Source organism: Schistocerca serialis, chromosome 3 (genome assembly GCF_023864345.2).
Source record: "Schistocerca serialis cubense isolate TAMUIC-IGC-003099 chromosome 3, iqSchSeri2.2, whole genome shotgun sequence".
Taxonomy (NCBI): Eukaryota; Metazoa; Arthropoda; class Insecta; order Orthoptera; family Acrididae; genus Schistocerca; species Schistocerca serialis.
The window spans coordinates 254,613,218-254,632,668 of NC_064640.1; the positions used below are offsets into that span (position 1 = coordinate 254,613,218).

The window sequence follows — 19,451 nt, forward strand, 5'->3', positions numbered from 1 at the left end:
ACCCCCTTTTTTTATTCCAGACGCGAATATTTCGCGGGAAGGATGATTTCCTTAAGCCTCCGTTTGGGCTCAAATCTTCATGGTCTTTGTGCAAGAAATTCACAATGTCCAGCGAAAAAGTTCTCGTTCTCAAAACTAAATTAATATCTCGAAAATTAAGACAGAGACGAGTGCAACAAAATGTATGTTTACTGTGAAAGCTGGAGGTGTAATTAAAGTTCAAGGAGAAGAAATAAAAAGTTAGAGGCTCACTGATGACAGTATAATTCTGTCAGAGACAGCAAAGGACTTGGAAGAGCAGGTGAAATGAATGGATAGTGCCTTGGAAGAAAAATACAAGATGGACATCAACAAAGGCAAAATAGGGGTAGTGATATGTAGTCCAATTAAATCAGGTGATACTGAAGGAATTAGATTAGGAAATGTGATACAAAGAGTAGTAGAAGAGTTTTACTATTTGGGCAGAAAAATAACTGACGATGATCGATACAGAGAGGTTGTAAAAAGCAGACTGCCTAAAGCATGGAAAGCATTTCTGAAAAAAAAGGAATTTGTTAACATCTAATATAAACTGAAGTATTAAGAAGCGTTTTTTGAATGCTATTCAAGTTGTATATTAATGGCCTTGCGGACTTTCTGCAGATGATGGGGTTATGTATAATAAAGTACATTCTGAAAGAAGCTGCACAAATATTCAGTCAGCTCTTGATAAGATTTCAGACAGGGTCAAAGACTGGCTATTAGCTTTAAATGTTCAGAAATGTAGAAGTGTGCACTTGAGAAAAAGAAAAAACCTTGTATCCTATGACTATAATTTCTGTAAATCAATGTTGGAATCGGTCAGCTCATACATATATCTGGGTGTAACACTTTTCAGGGACATGAATTGGAACGTCACATAGGCTCAGTCGTGGGTAAGGCAGCAGACTTCGGTTTATTGGCAGAACATTAGAGAATTGCAATCAGTCTACAAAGGAGATTGCCTACAAATCACTCGTGCCACCAATTCTAGAAAACTATTCAAGTATGTGGGACCCATACCAAATAGAACTAACAGGGGATACTGAATTATACAGAGAACGGAAACACAAATTGTCACATGTTTGTTTGACTCGCAGGAAAATAGCAGAGAGATGTCGCAAGAAATGAACTGGTAGATTCTTAAAGATAGACGTAAGTTATCCTGAAAAAGCCTACATACAATTTTTCAATAACTTGATTTAAATTATACCACAGCCCCCTAAATATTTCTCCCGTAGTGATCGTGAGGACAAGATTAAATTAATGACAGCACGCACGCGGGCATTTAGAGACTCATTCTTCCCGCAGTCCATACGTGAATAGGACAAGAAACAGCCCTAATAACTGGTACTCTAGGACGTATCCTCTGCAGTGCGCTAAACAATGGTTTGCAGAGATTGGATATAGATGTATTTGTCTGGTGTGTAGCCGTGTAGGAAAGTGAAACGAGGAGAATAAGCAGTTTAGACAAGACGAGAACAGAAGCTTTTGAAATGTGGTGCCAAGGAAGAACGATGAAGACTGGGTGAGTAGATCGTATAGCTAATGAGGAGGTATTCAGTAGAACTGGGGAGAAAATAAATTTGTGGTACTATCTTACTATAAAGCCTAGTTTACATGACGACACTGGCTTGAGCCAGTCGTTGCATGCAACGAGTTGCACGCCAGTGATTTCGTATATGTCCATAGACACGGCGCCACCAGTGTGCACTTCAGTTTCGTCATTTTGTGAGTGCCATAACCGTGCGTAAAATGAAAGTTTTGGCAGCTGTACGAGTTGTCAGGAGTTAATGCTTGTTTTCAGGAAATCACCGCATATGACAAGACATTAAAAAAAATAAGAAACGTGTTTGGGTTCGTGGCTGAATAAAGGAAAGACGTCAGCTCAGTTGGTCAGCGACCGTGCTGAAAGAAATTGTACTGGAAGACCATATAAGTTATTTTAATTTTTTTAGCTACAATTTGTGAACGTAAAGCACTTCTGTGACATTCTAAATAAATTAATACTGAATAAAGAATTCAGCTTTACAGAATTCTGTAAGCTTTTCTCCTGTGAACTATTTTTCTTAAAAAGGAATCCGCCAACTCGTACCATGGAATTTTAGTCTTGTAGACGTGGGCTGTTCTGCAGCCAGATGTTTTGTTGCGTGTATTTTTCTTAATTCGTTTTTGTATGTACTCCTATAATTTTAATTGAGTGGATTTTGCTCTACAGCTCATGTATTGTCTATCAGTCCATGTGGAGATCGAGTATGCCAGTCTCAAGCGCAGCAACAACTCGCTACTTGTTTTGGTAGTCAACATAATTACAGTCCTACAGAACATCTATGCACAGCACTTATAGTCTTATACCCATAACAGGAACGGTTTCCTCCGTTCACTACTTCATATTTCACTTTGTTTACCCTCTACCTACACACCTAACCTCAATACTCATGCATCTAGTGTCGTCAAAGTTGGAACAATCCGAAAATCTTTAGTTTCACAATGAGTTGCGCAATCGTGCTTCGCGCATGCGCACTGGCTGGTAACCCAGTTGCGTGCAACCCAGTGTCGTCGTATAAACTAGGCTTAAGAAGCCGGTGGTTGATATAACGCATTCTGAGACATCAAGGAATCATCAATTTACTACTGAAGGGAAGTGTGTGTGTATGAGGGGGAGAAGGGAGGGGGCTTTGAATTGTAGAGGGAGATCAAGAGATGAATACAGTCGGCAGATTCAAATGTATGTAGGCTGCAGTAATTCTTCGGAGATGAAGAGGCTTGTATAGAACAGAGTAGCGTGGAGACCTGCATCAAACAAGTCTTGAGACTGAAGACCGCAACAACGACAGCAATCAATACTGGCAGAGAACTAGCTTGATGATGTTTCAGTTTTTTCTCAGTGATTCAGACAGGTTAACCGGTACCCTTTACAAAAATAACATATTTTCTCGCAGTGAACAAACATTCAGCTACTCTTAGATATTTTACTGTTGCCACTGTTTGCAGTGATTTATTGCATGTAGGGTAAACAGCCTATTTATGTGCAGTATGTTACATTTACTCATGTTGAGGGTCCCTACACCAAGCGTGTGTCTTCTGCAGGTTTTCCTTCATTTCGTTACAGCCTTGGCGTTGTGACCTTGTCAGTAGTAGACTGTGGTTCCAAGCATCAAGGAAACTTGCGGTCTCCAAAAAGATCGTAATGCTCAAGCATAGAACGTGGTCTACAATTGTGCAACAGGTTGGCAACAGCTATATAGGGCTATAGTCATGTGCATATGTTTGGAAATGGATCCCACGCCATTCTTCCACTGCTTGTAAGGCTTCCTTGCTCTAGCAACCTACGATAAACTGCTTCTAGAAGGATAGCAAGTTCTTTTGAGTACTCTATATAGAACACGGGTCCAGTTGCCTTTCCTTTGATGAGTGAATGTAAGTGATTTTCTATTCAGCCATCACTTCTCTCTATATCTCATTGCGGCCTTCATCCAATGACTGAAACTACGATCAGTACGGTACTACGATCTTCTACAGTGAAACAGTTTGGGAATAGCGAATTCAGTATTTCAGGCTTCTGTCTGCAATCCTTATCCTGCATACCAGTGAGATCACATAGCGCCAGTGTGCAATTTGTTAACTAAAGCTGGTCTGTTGACAGAAGGGATAGCGAGGAGCGGATGATCCAAGCCCCGACCCCTACATAAGAATGCCAAGGGGTGAGGAGCCGTGTAGGGGGAACACGCCTCGCATGTCAGTCGCAGTTCAGGCACCTTCACCTGTGCTGCATGCTTTCGCTACAGTCGATGTTACACACGGAGGTAAAAGCCGCCTAAATGTTATTAGTAATCGAAACTGAAACTGTTATGCATGTGGATGTCTTATATACACTGATCAGCCATAACACTATGACCACCGACCTACTATCGATATAAAACCGTCCAGGCGATAGCAGCGTCACCTAGTGAGGAATGACTGCTAATCAGACACACACGGTGCATGAGGTATCAGTGAGTGTGCTGTCCATGTGTAGAATGTAGATAGTGTCGGAAGTTTCAAGCGGCTTTTCGCGGATGATGCTGTAGTATACAGAGAAGTTGCAGCATTAGAAAATTGCAGCGAAATGCAGGAAGATCTGCAGCTGGTAGACACTTGGTGCAGGGAGTGGCAACTGACCCTTAACGTAGACAAATGTAATGTATTGCGAATACATAGAAAGAAGGATCCTTTATTGTATGATTACATGATAGCGGAACAAACACTGGTAGCAGTTACTTTTGTAAAATATCTGGGAGTATGCGTACGGAACGATTTGAAGAGAAATGATCATATAAAATTAATTGTTGGTAAGGCGGGTACCAGGTTGAGATTCATTGGGAGAGTCCTTAGAAAATGTTGGCCATCAACAAAGGAGGTGGCTTACGAAACACTCGTTCGACCTATACTCAAGTATTGCTCATCAGTGTGGGATCCGTACCAGGTCGGGTTGACAGAGGAGATAGAGAAGATCCGAAGAAGAGCGGCGCGTTTCGTCACAGGGTTATTTGGTAAGCGTGATAGCGTTACGCAGATGTTTAGCAAACTCAAGTGGCAGACTCTGCAAGAGAGGCGCTCTGCATCGCGGTGTAGCTTGCTGTCCAGGTTTCGAGAGGGTGCGTTTCTGGATGAGGTATCGAATATATTGCTTCCCCCTACTTATACCTCCCGAGGAGATCACGAATGTAAAATTAGAGAGATTCGAGCGCGCACGGAGGCTTTCAGACAGTCGTTCTTCCCGCGAACCATACGCGACTGGAACAGGAAAGGGAGTTAATGACAGTGGCACGTAAAGTGCCCTCCGCCACACACCGTTGGGTGGCTTGCGGAGTATAAATGTAGATGTAGATGGAGAAGGCATGCGAGCTATCTGAGTTTGACCGAGGGCAGATACTGATGGCCCGGAGGCTCGACACGTGCATTTCGGAAACTGCACGACTTGTCGGGTGTTTGAGGATTGCTGTGGTGAGTGTCTTCAACACGTGGTGAAACCAGTGTGCGATTTGTGCTTTTACCAGTGTGGGGGGGATGTCTTAGGGGGTTAGTATAATTCCATATGTTACTAGCTTGGACCGTGGCGTTACCCATGGTTAAACATTTATTTATAAATAGATGCTAATGCCGAAACTCACTATTCACGCGTATGCACTATCAGAAAAGCCATCCCTTGTTATATCTTTAAAAGTACATTATAGATAAAGCTTATTTACAGAATCATCTACATACATGTATACGACGGGAATTCAAAAAGTAAAAGGCATATTTGTGAAAAGCTGCACTTATTCTGATGATAGAAAACTGAAACATGCGTTATTTTTCTACGTAACCTCCCTGGACTTCAGTGCAGTTTTCCCTACGTTTTACGAGGTTTTGTTTTATTTCATCAGAAAATACGTTTTTCGGTCGCATCTGTAACCAATTTTGCACCGCAACAATGACGTCTTCATCACTTTCAAATCTTCTTCCCTGTAGTGCTTCCGTTAAGGGTCCAAACATGTGAAAATCGCTTGCAGCCAGGTCTGGACTGTATGATGGACGTTGCAGCACCTCGAATCTCAGCTCCTTTATTGCGTCGGCTGTCCGTTTGGCAGAATGTGGGCGAGCGTTATCTTGCTGCAGGATGACACCTCTTCACAGTTTTCCACGACATTTGGATCTGATTGCAGATTTTAGTTTCGTACGCAACACATCACATCCACCATACAATACAGACCTGGCTCTAAAGCCTCGTTTACGCTGGGGCGACGTCTTGCAACATTGTGGCATGCTACGGAAATGTGGCGTGCGTCGTCTTGTAGCATGCTACAACAGGCAACATCTTGCGGCGTATGTTGCATACGGCAGGTTAATTTATACCAAAGCCACAGAATTTGTGCCACACGTGTGCCACGTCGGTCTTACAGTATAAAGGACGATAAAGTATCGCAGCGCCGGCCTACTTGGTACTTGCACACGCAGCTAACAACGGAAATGAAAACCAAAGGAAAAGAAAACGATGGTTGAAGAGAAGAGTATTTAAAGAAGGTCCACGAAATAGTATCCAAGGAACTACACTCCTGGAAATTGAAATAAGAACACCGTGAATTCATTGTCCCAGGAAGGGGAAACTTTATTGACACATTCCTGGGGTCAGATACATCACATGATCACACTGACATAACCACAGGCACATAGACACAGGCAACAGAGCATGCACAATGTCGGCACTAGTACAGAGTATATCCACCTTTCGCAGCAATGCAGTCTGGTATTCTTCCATGGAGACGATCGTAGAGATGCTGAATGTAGTCCTGTGGAACGGCTTGCCATGCCATTTCCACCTGGCGCCTCAGTTGGACCAGCGTTCGTGCTGGACGTGCAGACCGCGTGAGACGACGCTTCATCCAGTCCCAAACATGCTCAATGGGGGACAGATCCGGAGATCTTGCTGGCCAGGGTAGTTGACTTACACCTTCTAGACCACGTTGGGTGGCACGGGATACATGCGGACGTGCATTGTCCTGTTGGAACAGCAAGTTCCCTTGCCGGTCTAGGAATGGTAGAACGATGGGTTCGATGACGGTTTGGATGTACCGTGCACTATTCAGTGTCCCCTCGACGATCACCAGTGGTGTACGGCCAGTGTAGGAGATCGCTCCCCACACCATGATGCCGGGTGTTGGCCCTGTGTGCCTCGGTCGTATGCAGTCCTGATTGTGGCGCTCACCTGCACGGCGCCAAACACGCATACGACCATCATTGGCACCAAGGCAGAAGCGACTCTCATCGCTGAAGACGATACGTCTCCATTCGTCCCTCCATTCACGCCTGTCGCGACACCACAGGAGGCGGGCTGCACGATGTTGGGGCGTGAGCGGAAGACGGCCTAACGGTGTGCAGGACCGTAGCCCAGCTTCATGGAGACGGTTGCGAATGGTCCTCGCCGATGCCCCAGGAGCAACAGTGTCCCTAATTTGCTGGGAAGTGGCGGTGCGGTCCCCTACGGCACTGATTGGGATCCTACGGTCTTGGCGTGCATCCGTGCGTCGCTGCGGTCCGGTCCCAGGTCGACGGGCACGTGCACCTTCCGCCGACCACTGGCGACAACATCGATGTACCGTAGAGACCTCACGCCCCACGTGTTGAGCATTTCGGCGGTACGTCCACCCGGCCTCCCGCATGCCCACTATACGCCCTCGCTCAAAGTCCGTCAACTGCACATACGGTTCACGTCCACGCTGTCGCGGCATGCTACCAGTGTTAAAGACAGCGATGGAGCTCCGTATGCCACGGCAAACTGGCTGACACTGACGGCGGCGGTGCACAAATGCTGCGCAGCTAGCGCCATTCGACGGCCAACACCGCGGTTCCTGGTGTGTCCGCTGTGCCGTGCGTGTGATCATTGCTTGTACAGCCCTCTCGCAGTGTCCGGAGCAACTATGGTGGGTCTGACACACCGGTGTCATTGTGTTCCTTTTTCCATTTCCAGGAGTGTAGAAGCAGACGATGGTGCGTTATTTAGTAATGTGTGCTTTCCTCCCAGGCGCGTTAGTCCGCGCCATACCGTTGCCAAAAGGTGACCTAACGATAAATGTTCGCACAGGTACCGGGTCGTCACCACCCTGTGTCAGGGCCCGGGGTGGGAATTTCAGTCCCCGGTTCACCCAACTCTGCGGTACGACTGCTGCGGTATGACTGCCACACTACTTCCCTCGCAAGCTCGAAAGTAAACAGATGACGCACCTTAGACGAAAGCAACAATGACAACATGAGAACGATGTTTTGAAATGCTTAACTATTACATAACACTTTTTCAAAATTAATAAGCAAACATATTAACAGTAAGACTGTATTAAAAACTTTCAGTGTTCGGCTTCACAAATTTAAATTATATGTAAAGTTTTACTCCAGTGCGTGGGAAATAAACATCCCAGGTTGGGATGCATAAACTAAAGCCAGAGGAGGGGATGGTCTGATACAGAGGGGGGGAATCCCCCCCATCCCCCCCTGCAAATCGCACACTGGGTGAAACCACGTCCAGACGTCGTGGGGTTGGGCACCTCATTACAGATGTCAGACGTCGTAGGCTGGGCAGACTGGCAAAAAAGGACAGGCGGCGAACTGTAGCGGAACTAACACCAGACTTTAATGCTGGGCAGAGTACAAGTGTGTCTGAACACACAATGCACCAAACGCTCCTAACAATGGGCCTCTGCAGTTGACGACCCATGCATGTGCCAATGCTACCACGACATCGGCAATTACGACTGAAATGGGTATGTGACCATCGCCATTAGACATTGCCATAGTGACAGAGCGTAGAATGGTCTGACGAATCCCGGTACCTTCTTCATCGTGCCGATTGGAGGGCGCAAATCTATCGTCTTCCACGGGAACAGCTCCCTGACACCTGTACGGCGGGATGGAGACAAGCTGGTGGCGGCTCTATTATGCTCTGAGGAACATTCACGTGGACATCTATGAGTCCAGTAGAGCTCGTGCCAGGCACCATGACGGTCAAGGAGTATCGAACACTGGTTGCAGACCATGAACATCCCTTCATGACGATCGTGTTTCCCGATGGCAGTGGCATATTTCAGTAAGATAAATGTGCCATGTCACAAGGTCAGGAGTGTGATAGAGTGGTTCGAGGAACACAGTGGCGAGTTCCAATTGATGTGCTGGCCCCCCAGATCGCCAGATATGAACCTGATTAAACACATCTGAGATGTGATTGAACGTAGCATCAGAGCTCACCACCACCCTCTCTGGAATTTACAGGAATTAGGTGACTTGTGTGTGCAGATGTGGTACCGACTTCTTCCAGCGACCTACCAAGGCCTCACTGCTTCCGTTAAATCACTTAATAAATGCAAGTCTTCCGCTCCAAACTGTATACCAATTAGGTTCCTTTCAGAATATGCTGATACAATAGCTCAACGTGTAACAATCATATTCAACCGCTCGTTCGACGAAAGATCCGTGTCCAAAGACTGAAAAGTTGCACAGGTCACACCAATATTCAAGAGAGGTAGTAGGAGTAATCCACCAAATTTTAGGCCATATCATTAAGGTCGATATGCAGCAGGATTTTGGAACATATATTGTGTTCGAACATTATGAATTACCTCAAAGAGAGTGGTCTATTGACACATAGTCAACGCCGATTTAGAAAACATCCGTCTTGTGTAACCCAACTAATTCTTTATTCACACGAAGTGTTGAGTGCTATTGACAAGGAGTTTCGAACTGATTCCGTAAATCTAGATTTCCAGAAGCCTTTCGACATTGTACCACACAAGCGCTTGTAGTGAAATTGCGTTCTTATGGAGTATCGCCTCAGTTATGTGACTGGATACGTGATTTCCTCTCAAAGAGGTCACACTTCGTAGTAATTGACGAAAAGTCATCGAGTAAAACAGAAGTGATTTCTGGCGTTCCCCAAGTTAGTGTCATAAGCCCTTTGCTGTTCCTTATCTATATAAACGATTTAGGAGACAGACTGAGCAGCCGTCTTAGGATGTTTGCAGATGATTCTATGGTCTATCGTCTAGTAAAGTCATCAGAATATCAAAACAAACAGGAAAACAATTTAGGAAAGATATCTGTAAGGTGCGAAAATTGGCAATTGATCCTAAATAATGAAAACCGTGAGGTCATCAACATGAGTGCTAAAAGGATCCGCTAAACTTCGGTTACACGATAAATCAGTCAAATCTGAAGGCCGTAAATTCTACTAAATACCCAGGAATTACAATTACGATCAACTTGAATTGGAAAAAACACATAGAAAATTTTGTGGGGAAGGCAAACCAAAGACTGCGTTTTATTGGCAGAACACTTAGAAAATGTACCGTAACACATCTGCTAAAGGGATTGCCTACACTACGCATGTCCGTCCTCTTTTGGAGTACTGCTGCGCGGTCTGGGATCCTTATCAGATAAGATTGACAGAGTACATCGACAAAGTTCAAAGAACTGCAAAACACTTTGTATTATCGCGAAATAGGGGAGAAAGTGTCACTGACATGATACAAGATTTGCGGTGTACATCATTAAAACAAAGGGGCTTTTCGTTGCGGCGGAATCTTCTCACGAAATTTCAATCACCAACATCCGAATGTGCAAATATTTTGTTGACGCAGACCTACAATCATCGTAATAAAACAAGGGAAATTAGAGCTCGCACGGAAAGATATAGATGTTCGTTTTTTCCGCGCGCTCTTCGATATTCGAATAATAGATAATTATTGTGAAGATGCTTCGATGAATCCTCTGCCAGTCACGTAAGTGTGATTTGCAGTGTATCCATGTAGATAGATGTAGATGTAGAACTGTCCCATAAAATCCTATTTACAAAGTATTAAATGAAGAATCTAGAGATATTCTTCATCCTGCTATTTATTGCTCTCATACGGACTGTGAAGACGAGATCAGAGTAACTACAGTGCACCCAGAAGCACTTAAGAATTATGTGTATTTGTTATTACACACAATGCTGACAATGGGGACGAATATGAGGGAATGGAGTTTAGGGGGTCTGGAGCCCCTCCTCCCCCCCCCCCAACCCCCACCATTATCTTACGCGAAAAACTGGAATATTACCCGAATATCCGCTTTGTGAAACCCGTGCCACATTTTAATATTCACGCACTGTAATTAACTGAGACAGCAACAAACTATGGAGTTGCAATGCATTAAAGTGGGGTTTCACCTCTCCCGCATCCCCTTCCCCCCTTCACGGGCTCAGTCCGGAACCGCGTGACTGCTACGGTCGCAGGTTCGAATCCTGCCTCGGGCATGGATGTGTGTGATGTCCTTAGGTTAGTTAGGTTTAAGTATTTCTATGGGACTGATGACCTTAGATGTTAAGTCCCATAGTGCTCAGAGCCTTCACGGGCCCACCCCATCGCTATGCGCGCAACGGGCTGATGTGCAGCTTCGCTCTGGGCAGTCAACAATTAACGGTGACAGTTTCGGGCGTCTTGAGTCAACCGAGCTTAAACTTCGCGTGCTTGTGTTTGATTAGTCACGCTTGAAAAAACAGTGAAACCGGACAAGTCAGAAATCTGTTTTGGGGTTAGATCATCGGGGAAGGTTTTCTTGAATTCATCTACGCAGAAGATGTTTCAGCTCAAGCACTGGCAGCAACGATTATAACGCATTTCATGTCTTATGACTTGGATATGGATAAATTTATTGGGCAGGGCTTTGATGGCACTACAGTGATGAGCAGCCGGTTACGAGGCGTGAGAACAACATTTGTAGAACGATACCCAAGAGCGCAATTCAATTCAATTTATTAGCGTCCTTGTAGTACATCATCGAAATGACATAGGACTTGTCAATAAACATTACAATTTAAAATACATATACATGAAAATTTATAATTGAATTTACTTGTCACTTAGACATTACAATTTTAATAGAACTTTTAGAACATTAACATAAAAATATACCAGTAGGATAACAACGTACAAAAAAAAAGTTAGTGATTCTCACATCAAAGATTATTTACATTCTTACATTAACACTGTTTCACACTTTCATAGAAACAGCAAGTATTTAAATGTGAGCAATTACACATATTTATTATGTCAGGGAAATATTAACTGCGCTTTTATTGTCAACGATTCATAAACTCTTCAATACTGTAAAAACTATTGCTCAATAACATGTTTTTTAATTCTCTTTTAAATATGTACAGTTTTGGTATTATTTTTAGTTCTTTGGGGAGAGCACTGTATAGGATTTTGGGTTGGTATACTTTCTAATCCCCTTTGTAACCCATGTTTTGGTTTTATGTTTAGTTTTGACTCTTTTTATAGGAAAGGCAACATCGAAGCAGTGTTTGTAGCTTTCAAGGAATGAGTCAAACTTTCTGTTGACATCACCACTTGATTCACTACCCCAGTTGTTATTTTCCAGAATGTAATTAAAAATTCTTATTCTGTCATCATTTATAAATCTCCTTTCTCTGTAATTGTTATTGATAACAGGGTCCTTGTAAGATGTGACATTTAAACTCAATTTGATACCCTTGTGATCCGAGAAACCAGTGTCAATTACTTCAGTGTTATATTCACACTTGTCCTTGTTTATAAATACTTGATCTATTATAGTTTCAGACATATTTCCGCATCTAGTAACTTCATTTACAGTTGCCATCATATTATGACACAAAAACAGATTGCACAGTTGCTGTTGTTTACTACAATCATTCTTAAAGTTAACATTAAAATCACCAAGAACAATTACATTATGTTTAAGTTCATTCAGCAGTCCCTCAAGGTTTTCCATAAAAATGGCAAAGTTGCCCAGTGGTGATCAGTACAAACAAACAATAGCAATTTTTAATTTGGTTAGCTCACATATACTGTATTCAAAATCTTTTTCTATGCATTTTAGTTTACATTTAATTTCTTTTGATTCCATCCCTGTCCTAACATAAATACATGTCCCACCCCCTTTGTGGTTGATTCTACAAAATTTGCTAATCATTTCAAAATTTGGAATAATTATGCTAGACGCTTGCATTTCTTTTACCCAGTGCTCACTTATGCATAGTATGTTAATGTCTTTTAGATAGTCAGTTAATAGAACTTCTATTTCAGCTAATTTACTTTCTAGTCCTTGCACATTTTGGTATACAACTGTTAAATTTTCATGTAGTGGATTTGCTGCCCTATTTACCTTTGTACTTTCTTGTTGCTGACACTGTAAAGATTCTGCCTTTTCTTCTTCTTCAAATTGCGAAGATCCCATAAAAAATAGTCAGTACGCACAGCAGCTCTTCTTATCCTGAGGCTCTTCCTTTGAGATGTCTGCAGAGCAGCTGATGAGTTTCTGGATCTAATTGAATGGTTTTTGGCTGTTGGTCTGGTTGCAGTCCTAGTTACAAGTGAGTGTGAAGCATTAAGTGTGTCGAATGTGCTGACAGCTTCATCCTTGGAGGTTTCAGGTGCACATGATTTTACACTAGGTTTGTAGGCTTTCTCATCTGAAGAAATTGTTTCCTCTTCAACTCTGCTGGATGTTCCTGACATTTCTGCTGGTACCCCATATTCTACCACTCCTTGAGATACTGGTACCGGTATGTTAGGTATCTCTCTCATCTTAGACGTTTCCTTGCAAATTTCCATTTGCTCAGTTACTGCTATGGTGAGGATACCAGGCAGTTTGTGTTGATCATTGAGATTATTTATTGTTTTCATAATTTGAGCACAGACATACAGTTGTCCTGCTCTATTTAGGAGATCTCCACTGTTTATGAAATGTTGTTTTCTGAAATCTAGCTGGACAAATGTTGAACTTGGGTAGCACTTAGTTATTTTGTGAAGCAGTCTGTTAGTTTTTTTTATTTCTTCGTTAACACGAGATTTCTAAAAAAAATCGTATGGAATGCTGGTTACCATCACATGTACATTTTTGAGCTTTTCGAGCGTCTCTCTTAGCGCTCGTCTTGCTGATAATACATCATTGCAGCGGACGTCTACTCCGCCCCCTAGGATTAGAACACAATCATTTTTCTTTATCTTGATACTTAGAGTTTCGCAGTTGTTGACGATCTCTAAACTGTGTGGCGCACGTTCTTAATTTAGTTCCAGCTCATTCACGCGCGACACCGATGATAAGGAACTGTGTCGGAGCAATGAAAACTACAGTAAACCTTTTTCGACAATCTCCACTTCGGGAGCCGGCCGCGGTGGTCTTGCGGTTCTAGGCGCTGCAGTCCGGAACCGCGGGACTGCTATGGTCGCAGGTTCAAATCCTGCCTCGGGCATGGATGTGTGTGATGTCCTTAGGTTAGTTAGGTTTAAGTAGTTCTAAGTTCTAGGTTCTAGGGGACTGATGACCTAAGATGTTAAGTCCCATAGTGCTCAGAGCCATTTGAACCATCCACTTCGGGACAACCTTTTGAAGAAAATTGCGGGACAAATCAACTCTTCTCATTTGACACTTATCGCCTTCTGTAAGACGCGGTGGACCGAAAAGCATGTGGCTGTCAAAAGATTTGCAGAAATGCTTCCTGTAGTGCGCGCAATGCTTGGCGCTTCAAGACGATACATGTAGGGATGTCGCCACTTCACCATACCAACTGCAGACCACCTTAGAAAATAGTCAATTTATTGTGTCGAAATTATACGAACAAAAGCTTTTTCGTATACAGCGAAGCTAAACAAAGCAATGCAAAAGGTCAGTGTTGACTTGACCAATGCTTGCAGCTATGCTAAAACAATAAAATAAATAAAAAATAAAATATCCGGAATGAAAGTCAATTCTCAATCCTTTTTGAGCAGGCAAAACAGATGACTCTGAGTGACATACCTGTTCCAAGAACGACTGGAAGGCGATCCCAGCGCAGCAATGCACCAGCAGAAACTGCCGAAACGTATTACCGCCAATATGTCTTTTGCCCTTTTATTGACATGTGAGTATGGAACTCGATACTTGTTTTAAACATGAAGAAACGATCGAAGGGATTTAGATGCTTTTGTCTGAGAAAACCAGTAATCACTCCAGGACAAAAAGATAGCACAAATACTTCTGGGTGAAAATGCTGGCACAGAACTTCCGAGTGAATATGAGATATGGCAAAATCACTGGAAAAGTGTAGAGAAGAAATATGCCATTGCAAGAGAAGCTATTGATCAGTACAATGAACAGTTTTCCCTTTGATAAAAAAATTTGTCATCATTTTAACACTCCCAGTGTCACTGCGACCCCAGAAAGATGTTTCTCCACTTTAATGAGGCTAAAAACTTATATCAGAAATAAAATAGGAGATGACAGACTTACTGGTCTTGCTCTAATGAGTGTTCATCTTGTTCTGGCAGTACATCTAGATTCCAAAGAAATCACAAATAAGTTTACAGTGAGATGTGAAAGGCAAGTCACTTTTGTTATTTACTAAATTACAGTAACTTATGACCTAAAGTTACAGTCAAATGTCAAAGTGTCACAGCCGCGCAGGATTAGCCGAGCGGTCTAGGAGGCGCTGCAGTCGTGGGCTGTGCGGCTGATCCCGGCGGAGGTTCGAGTCCTCCCTCGGGCATGGGTGTGTGTGTTTGTCCTTAGGATAATTTAGGTTAAGTAGTGTGTAAGCTTAGGGACTGATGACCATAGCAGTTAAGTCCCATAAGATTTCACACATTTTATTCAAAGTGTCACAAACGTAAATATAAACATAGAATTCTGTAATAACGTTGTAATATTTTGTTAAGATGAACGTAAACAAAAGCTAAAAAAGGATAATGGAATGTAGTCGAATTAAGCCGGGTGATGCTGAGGGAATTAGATTAGGAAATGACACACTTAAAGTAGTAAAGGAGTTTTGCAATTTGGGGAGCAAAATAACAGATGATGGTCGAAGTAGAGAGGATATAAAATGTAGACTGGCAATGGCAAGGAAAGCGTTTCTGAAGAAGAGAAATTCGTTAACATCGAGTATAGATTTAAGTGTCAGGAAGTCGTTTCTGAAAGTATTTGTATGGAGTGTAGCCATGTATGGAAGTGAAACATGGACGATAAATAGTTTGGACAAGAAGAGAATAGAAGCTTTCGAAATGTGGTCCTACAGAAGAATGCTGAAGATTAGATGGGTAGATCACATAACTAATGAGGAGGCATTTAATAGAACTGGGGAGAAGAGGAGTATGTGGCACAACTTGACAAGAAGAAGGGACCAGTTGGTAGGGCATGTTCTGAGGCATCAAGGGATCACAAATTTAGCATTTGAGGGCAGCATGGGGGGTAAAAATCGTAGAGGGAGACCAAGAGATGAATACACTAAGCAGATGCAGAAGGATGTAGGTTGCAGTAAGTACTGGGAGACGAAGAAGCTTGCACAGGATAGAGTAGCATGGAGAGCTGCATCAAACCAGTCTCAGGACTGAAGACCACAACAACAACAAAGTTAATTATATATTTTAATAATATGTAAAAACCTAAAATTTTACATTTGTTTCTTTTGCCATTCATAAATATGTTATTACAGACATTATGTATTTTTATTTGAAAGTGCCTAGATTAATTAGTGCTTAACTGCAGCTTTACTTGCATGTGATGTGTATTCTAATGTGCTTATCGGATTTTTAATTTTCAACTGATTGATTTTATTGGGGAAACAACAGTGACTTTTTATGGCATGAATGAAATTATGAGCAAAATCCAGTTTACCTTCCTAAAGTCCAGTGTTCGACACTCCCCTTTTAAAAGCGATAGGTATGTCAGTGTCAGACAACGCTATAACAAAAAAACTTTACCTACCTCAAAACACCTTCCCACACTCTACAGGTGAATTACTGAATGATAATTTTTCATCATCATTGACTCGCAAGTCGTCGAAGTGGCGTCAGCTAAAAAGGACTTGCACTTTCTGCGGCCCAACACCCCTCATGGGGTCTCCCAGCTAACAATGCCATACGATCATTTCATTTCATTGAATGATCATTTTTTATTCATTTGTTTTATTTTATCATGAATTACATTGATCCTAGTAGCGTTAGAGTAGTTAGGATATGACATGAGTCAGTTTTTTTTACAGTATTTACAATTATAAATTTTGCATAAAATTTACAGTAATGGATATAGTTGAATAAAATGTGATTGATTTATAATAATGCTCATATCAACTGAAGTTACATTATATTACATAAAAATAAATATGGTACATAATCGAACAACACATCAGAATTAATATTTACACATACACTTTGAGAAATTTATATCAGTAATATCTTAATATTTGAAAATTAATATAGATTTATGACAAAAATAATTCATATTTATGCTTAAACTAAATTTAATGACTCAGTTATACAATAACTACACACATGCATGCTCATTTGTGCTAAAAACCCACCAGTTGAGTGGAATGACTTTTGTAACTGGTATTCTTTCGACTTGCTCTTGAATTTTGGTGTTTCAGGGGCAACACTCTTCATGTCTATAGGTATAGCATTGAAAACTTTCATTCCTAAGTAATTACTTCTTTCTGCACAAGGGTAAAGTTTGTCAAGTTACTATGTAAGTCCAGATTTGACCTCATACTGTGGCCATGATATGCATTATTGGTTTTGAAAAGAGAGTGGTTTTTAACAGTGAAACATACATGGGAGGAGATATACTGAGATATCATTGTAAAATATGTAGTTTTCATAAAAGGTTCCTGCAAGAGCATCTTGGATGAACAGCATTCATAATGCATATAACTCTCTTCTTTTGTCAGGGGTTGATTACCCCAAAATATGATCGCTTAAGACAACAGTGTATCCTTATGTGCATATGATGCAATTATGTGTAAGGCAAAAGTCGTAGAGTGAAGTCTTTTTGCCAGATCTAGGATTTGGTTGGGCCAATTTAATTTGATATCAAAATCCAACAAGAACTTAGCAGAATCCATTTGCAGTACTTCATGGCCATTGCACTTCATATTATGTTCCTAATGTGTCACATGAAATTGCACATAACGATGATGATGATGTTTGGTTTGAGGGGTGCTCAACTGCGCGGTTATCAGCACCGTACAAATTCCCAACCTTTACTCAGTCCAATTTCGCCACTTTCATGAATGATGAGGACAACACAAACACCCAGTTCCCGGGCAGAGAAAATCCACAACCCAGCCGGGAATCAAACCTGGGACCCCGTGATCCAGAGGCAGCAACACTAGCCACTAGACCATGAGCTGCAGATGTCTTGCCAAAAACCAAACTGACATTGACTGAGAATGTTGTGACTGACAACTAGCCTGAACACCAGTTTCTTTAGGTCTTTGGAAAAACTTGTTAGCAGGGACATTGGGCAGTAATTTGTTACAGTTTTTTCACCATTCTAGAAAAGTGGTTTCACACATGCATATTTAAATCTCAGTGGGACAATATCTTGTGTAGTGATTCACTAAATATGTGACACAGAACTGCACTTATATAAACATGACAGAGCTAAGATTTCTTATGGAAATATTATTGACTTCAAAAGAACTTTTTGCTTTCATGTCTTTGACTGTTTTCTTGATCTTATTAAGGATGATATGAGGCACGTAACTTTGGTTCCATTAGCTTTACACAGAAGGGCTAATCCCGTCACTCACTGAGCCTTTGCAGCCAGTTTTCTCAGCAGCTGTTAAAAATATCTCTAGCTATATAGCTGTTGCAATATTTCTACACTGACTTATATCTTTATCAGAAATACAATCCAATTTTTTCCCACTCTCCCTGTTTACAACTTGCCACATGGTTTTTACTTTGTGGCTCAAGTTGTTAATTTCAGATATGATGTGCATATTTTGGGGCTTTTTTTAATAATTCTTTTTAAAATATTACAGCACAATCAATGGCTCACCTTTTTTATAACACATCACATACTTTTAGTGATTCTTACAAAGAAACCTTAACTTGTGGTACAATGCTAAACATCCTCTGTCATGCACTTTTGAAGTACTCTGCTTTATGTTTTTCAGTATCAGCACAACAAAGTAATCTATAACTAAATAGTTTTGCTGGATTTCTCTCCCACAGGGCATATGCTGCACCCTATGGTGCAGAAAGAGAAAACTGTGAACTAAGTGATCGTGATACAAAAGATTTTGATATCAATAATCCACTATATTTTGAGACAACAGGAGACTATGACTTCTATGAACGGTTTGGTGGAAGAATTGCAGGAGACTGTCTTGATGGTAAGCTTAATTTTTTCATGCTTTACAACAATTCAGGGGCACCTTCCTCATTCTTTACTTTCTTCTTTATAAACTTTACAATATGGGTGCCCCCCCCCCCCCTTCTGTAATTAATATGATTCACAGAATCCAGTTAGTTATGCCCTACCCCCTTCCATGAGTCACATCATATAGCAAACCAAAGTGTGATCATACAGTGTATAGTTTACCAACTGGTGCTTAATTCCTTGCTGACATCTTAGTTTTGGGACTTTGATCATGATCTTAGGCATCATTTTCTGCATAACAATCCACCATTTGCTGTTGGAAACATCATCAGTGGCTATGTAACTAGGTTTTTGAATCTCCAAATGTAATTCCTCTGAAATTGCATATTTTCTTAAGCATTCATCATCTGAGAATTTGAACACATTTCCATATCCTCTGATGTCTTCCATGATTAGACCCATAATAATCTGCAGAAAAAATGCCTAAGGTTATGGGGTAAATCTCAAAAATCACTTGTCATTGAGAATTCACACTTCTAAAATTGCAGAAAATAAACAGTGTTGAAAACTTCTGTCACTGGATTATATTATACTTGGTTCATCACTGTTTTGATATTTTTGAAGAAAGAACATTTCATGGTATAGCCTCTGAAGTGTTGCAGGTGCTTGTTATATGAATTTTCCCCTTAGCTCAAGATTACTTTAGTATCCCTAGCACTATCTATAACTTTCCTTTCTTTTTAGTACATTCAACATTCAATCTC

The 19,451-nt window shown here is 41.5% G+C and overlaps 1 protein-coding gene across 1 annotated transcript in view; it reads left to right on the forward strand.

Moving 5' to 3' along the window:
- Positions 1–19,451, forward strand: part of LOC126470011 (uncharacterized) — a 169,321-nt gene that overhangs the window by 100,992 nt on the left and 48,878 nt on the right. The window contains exon 12 of the mRNA XM_050097489.1: positions 18,540–18,700. Coding sequence (XP_049953446.1) covers positions 18,540–18,700 — 161 coding nt within the window. The remainder of the gene's footprint in view (positions 1–18,539; positions 18,701–19,451) is intronic.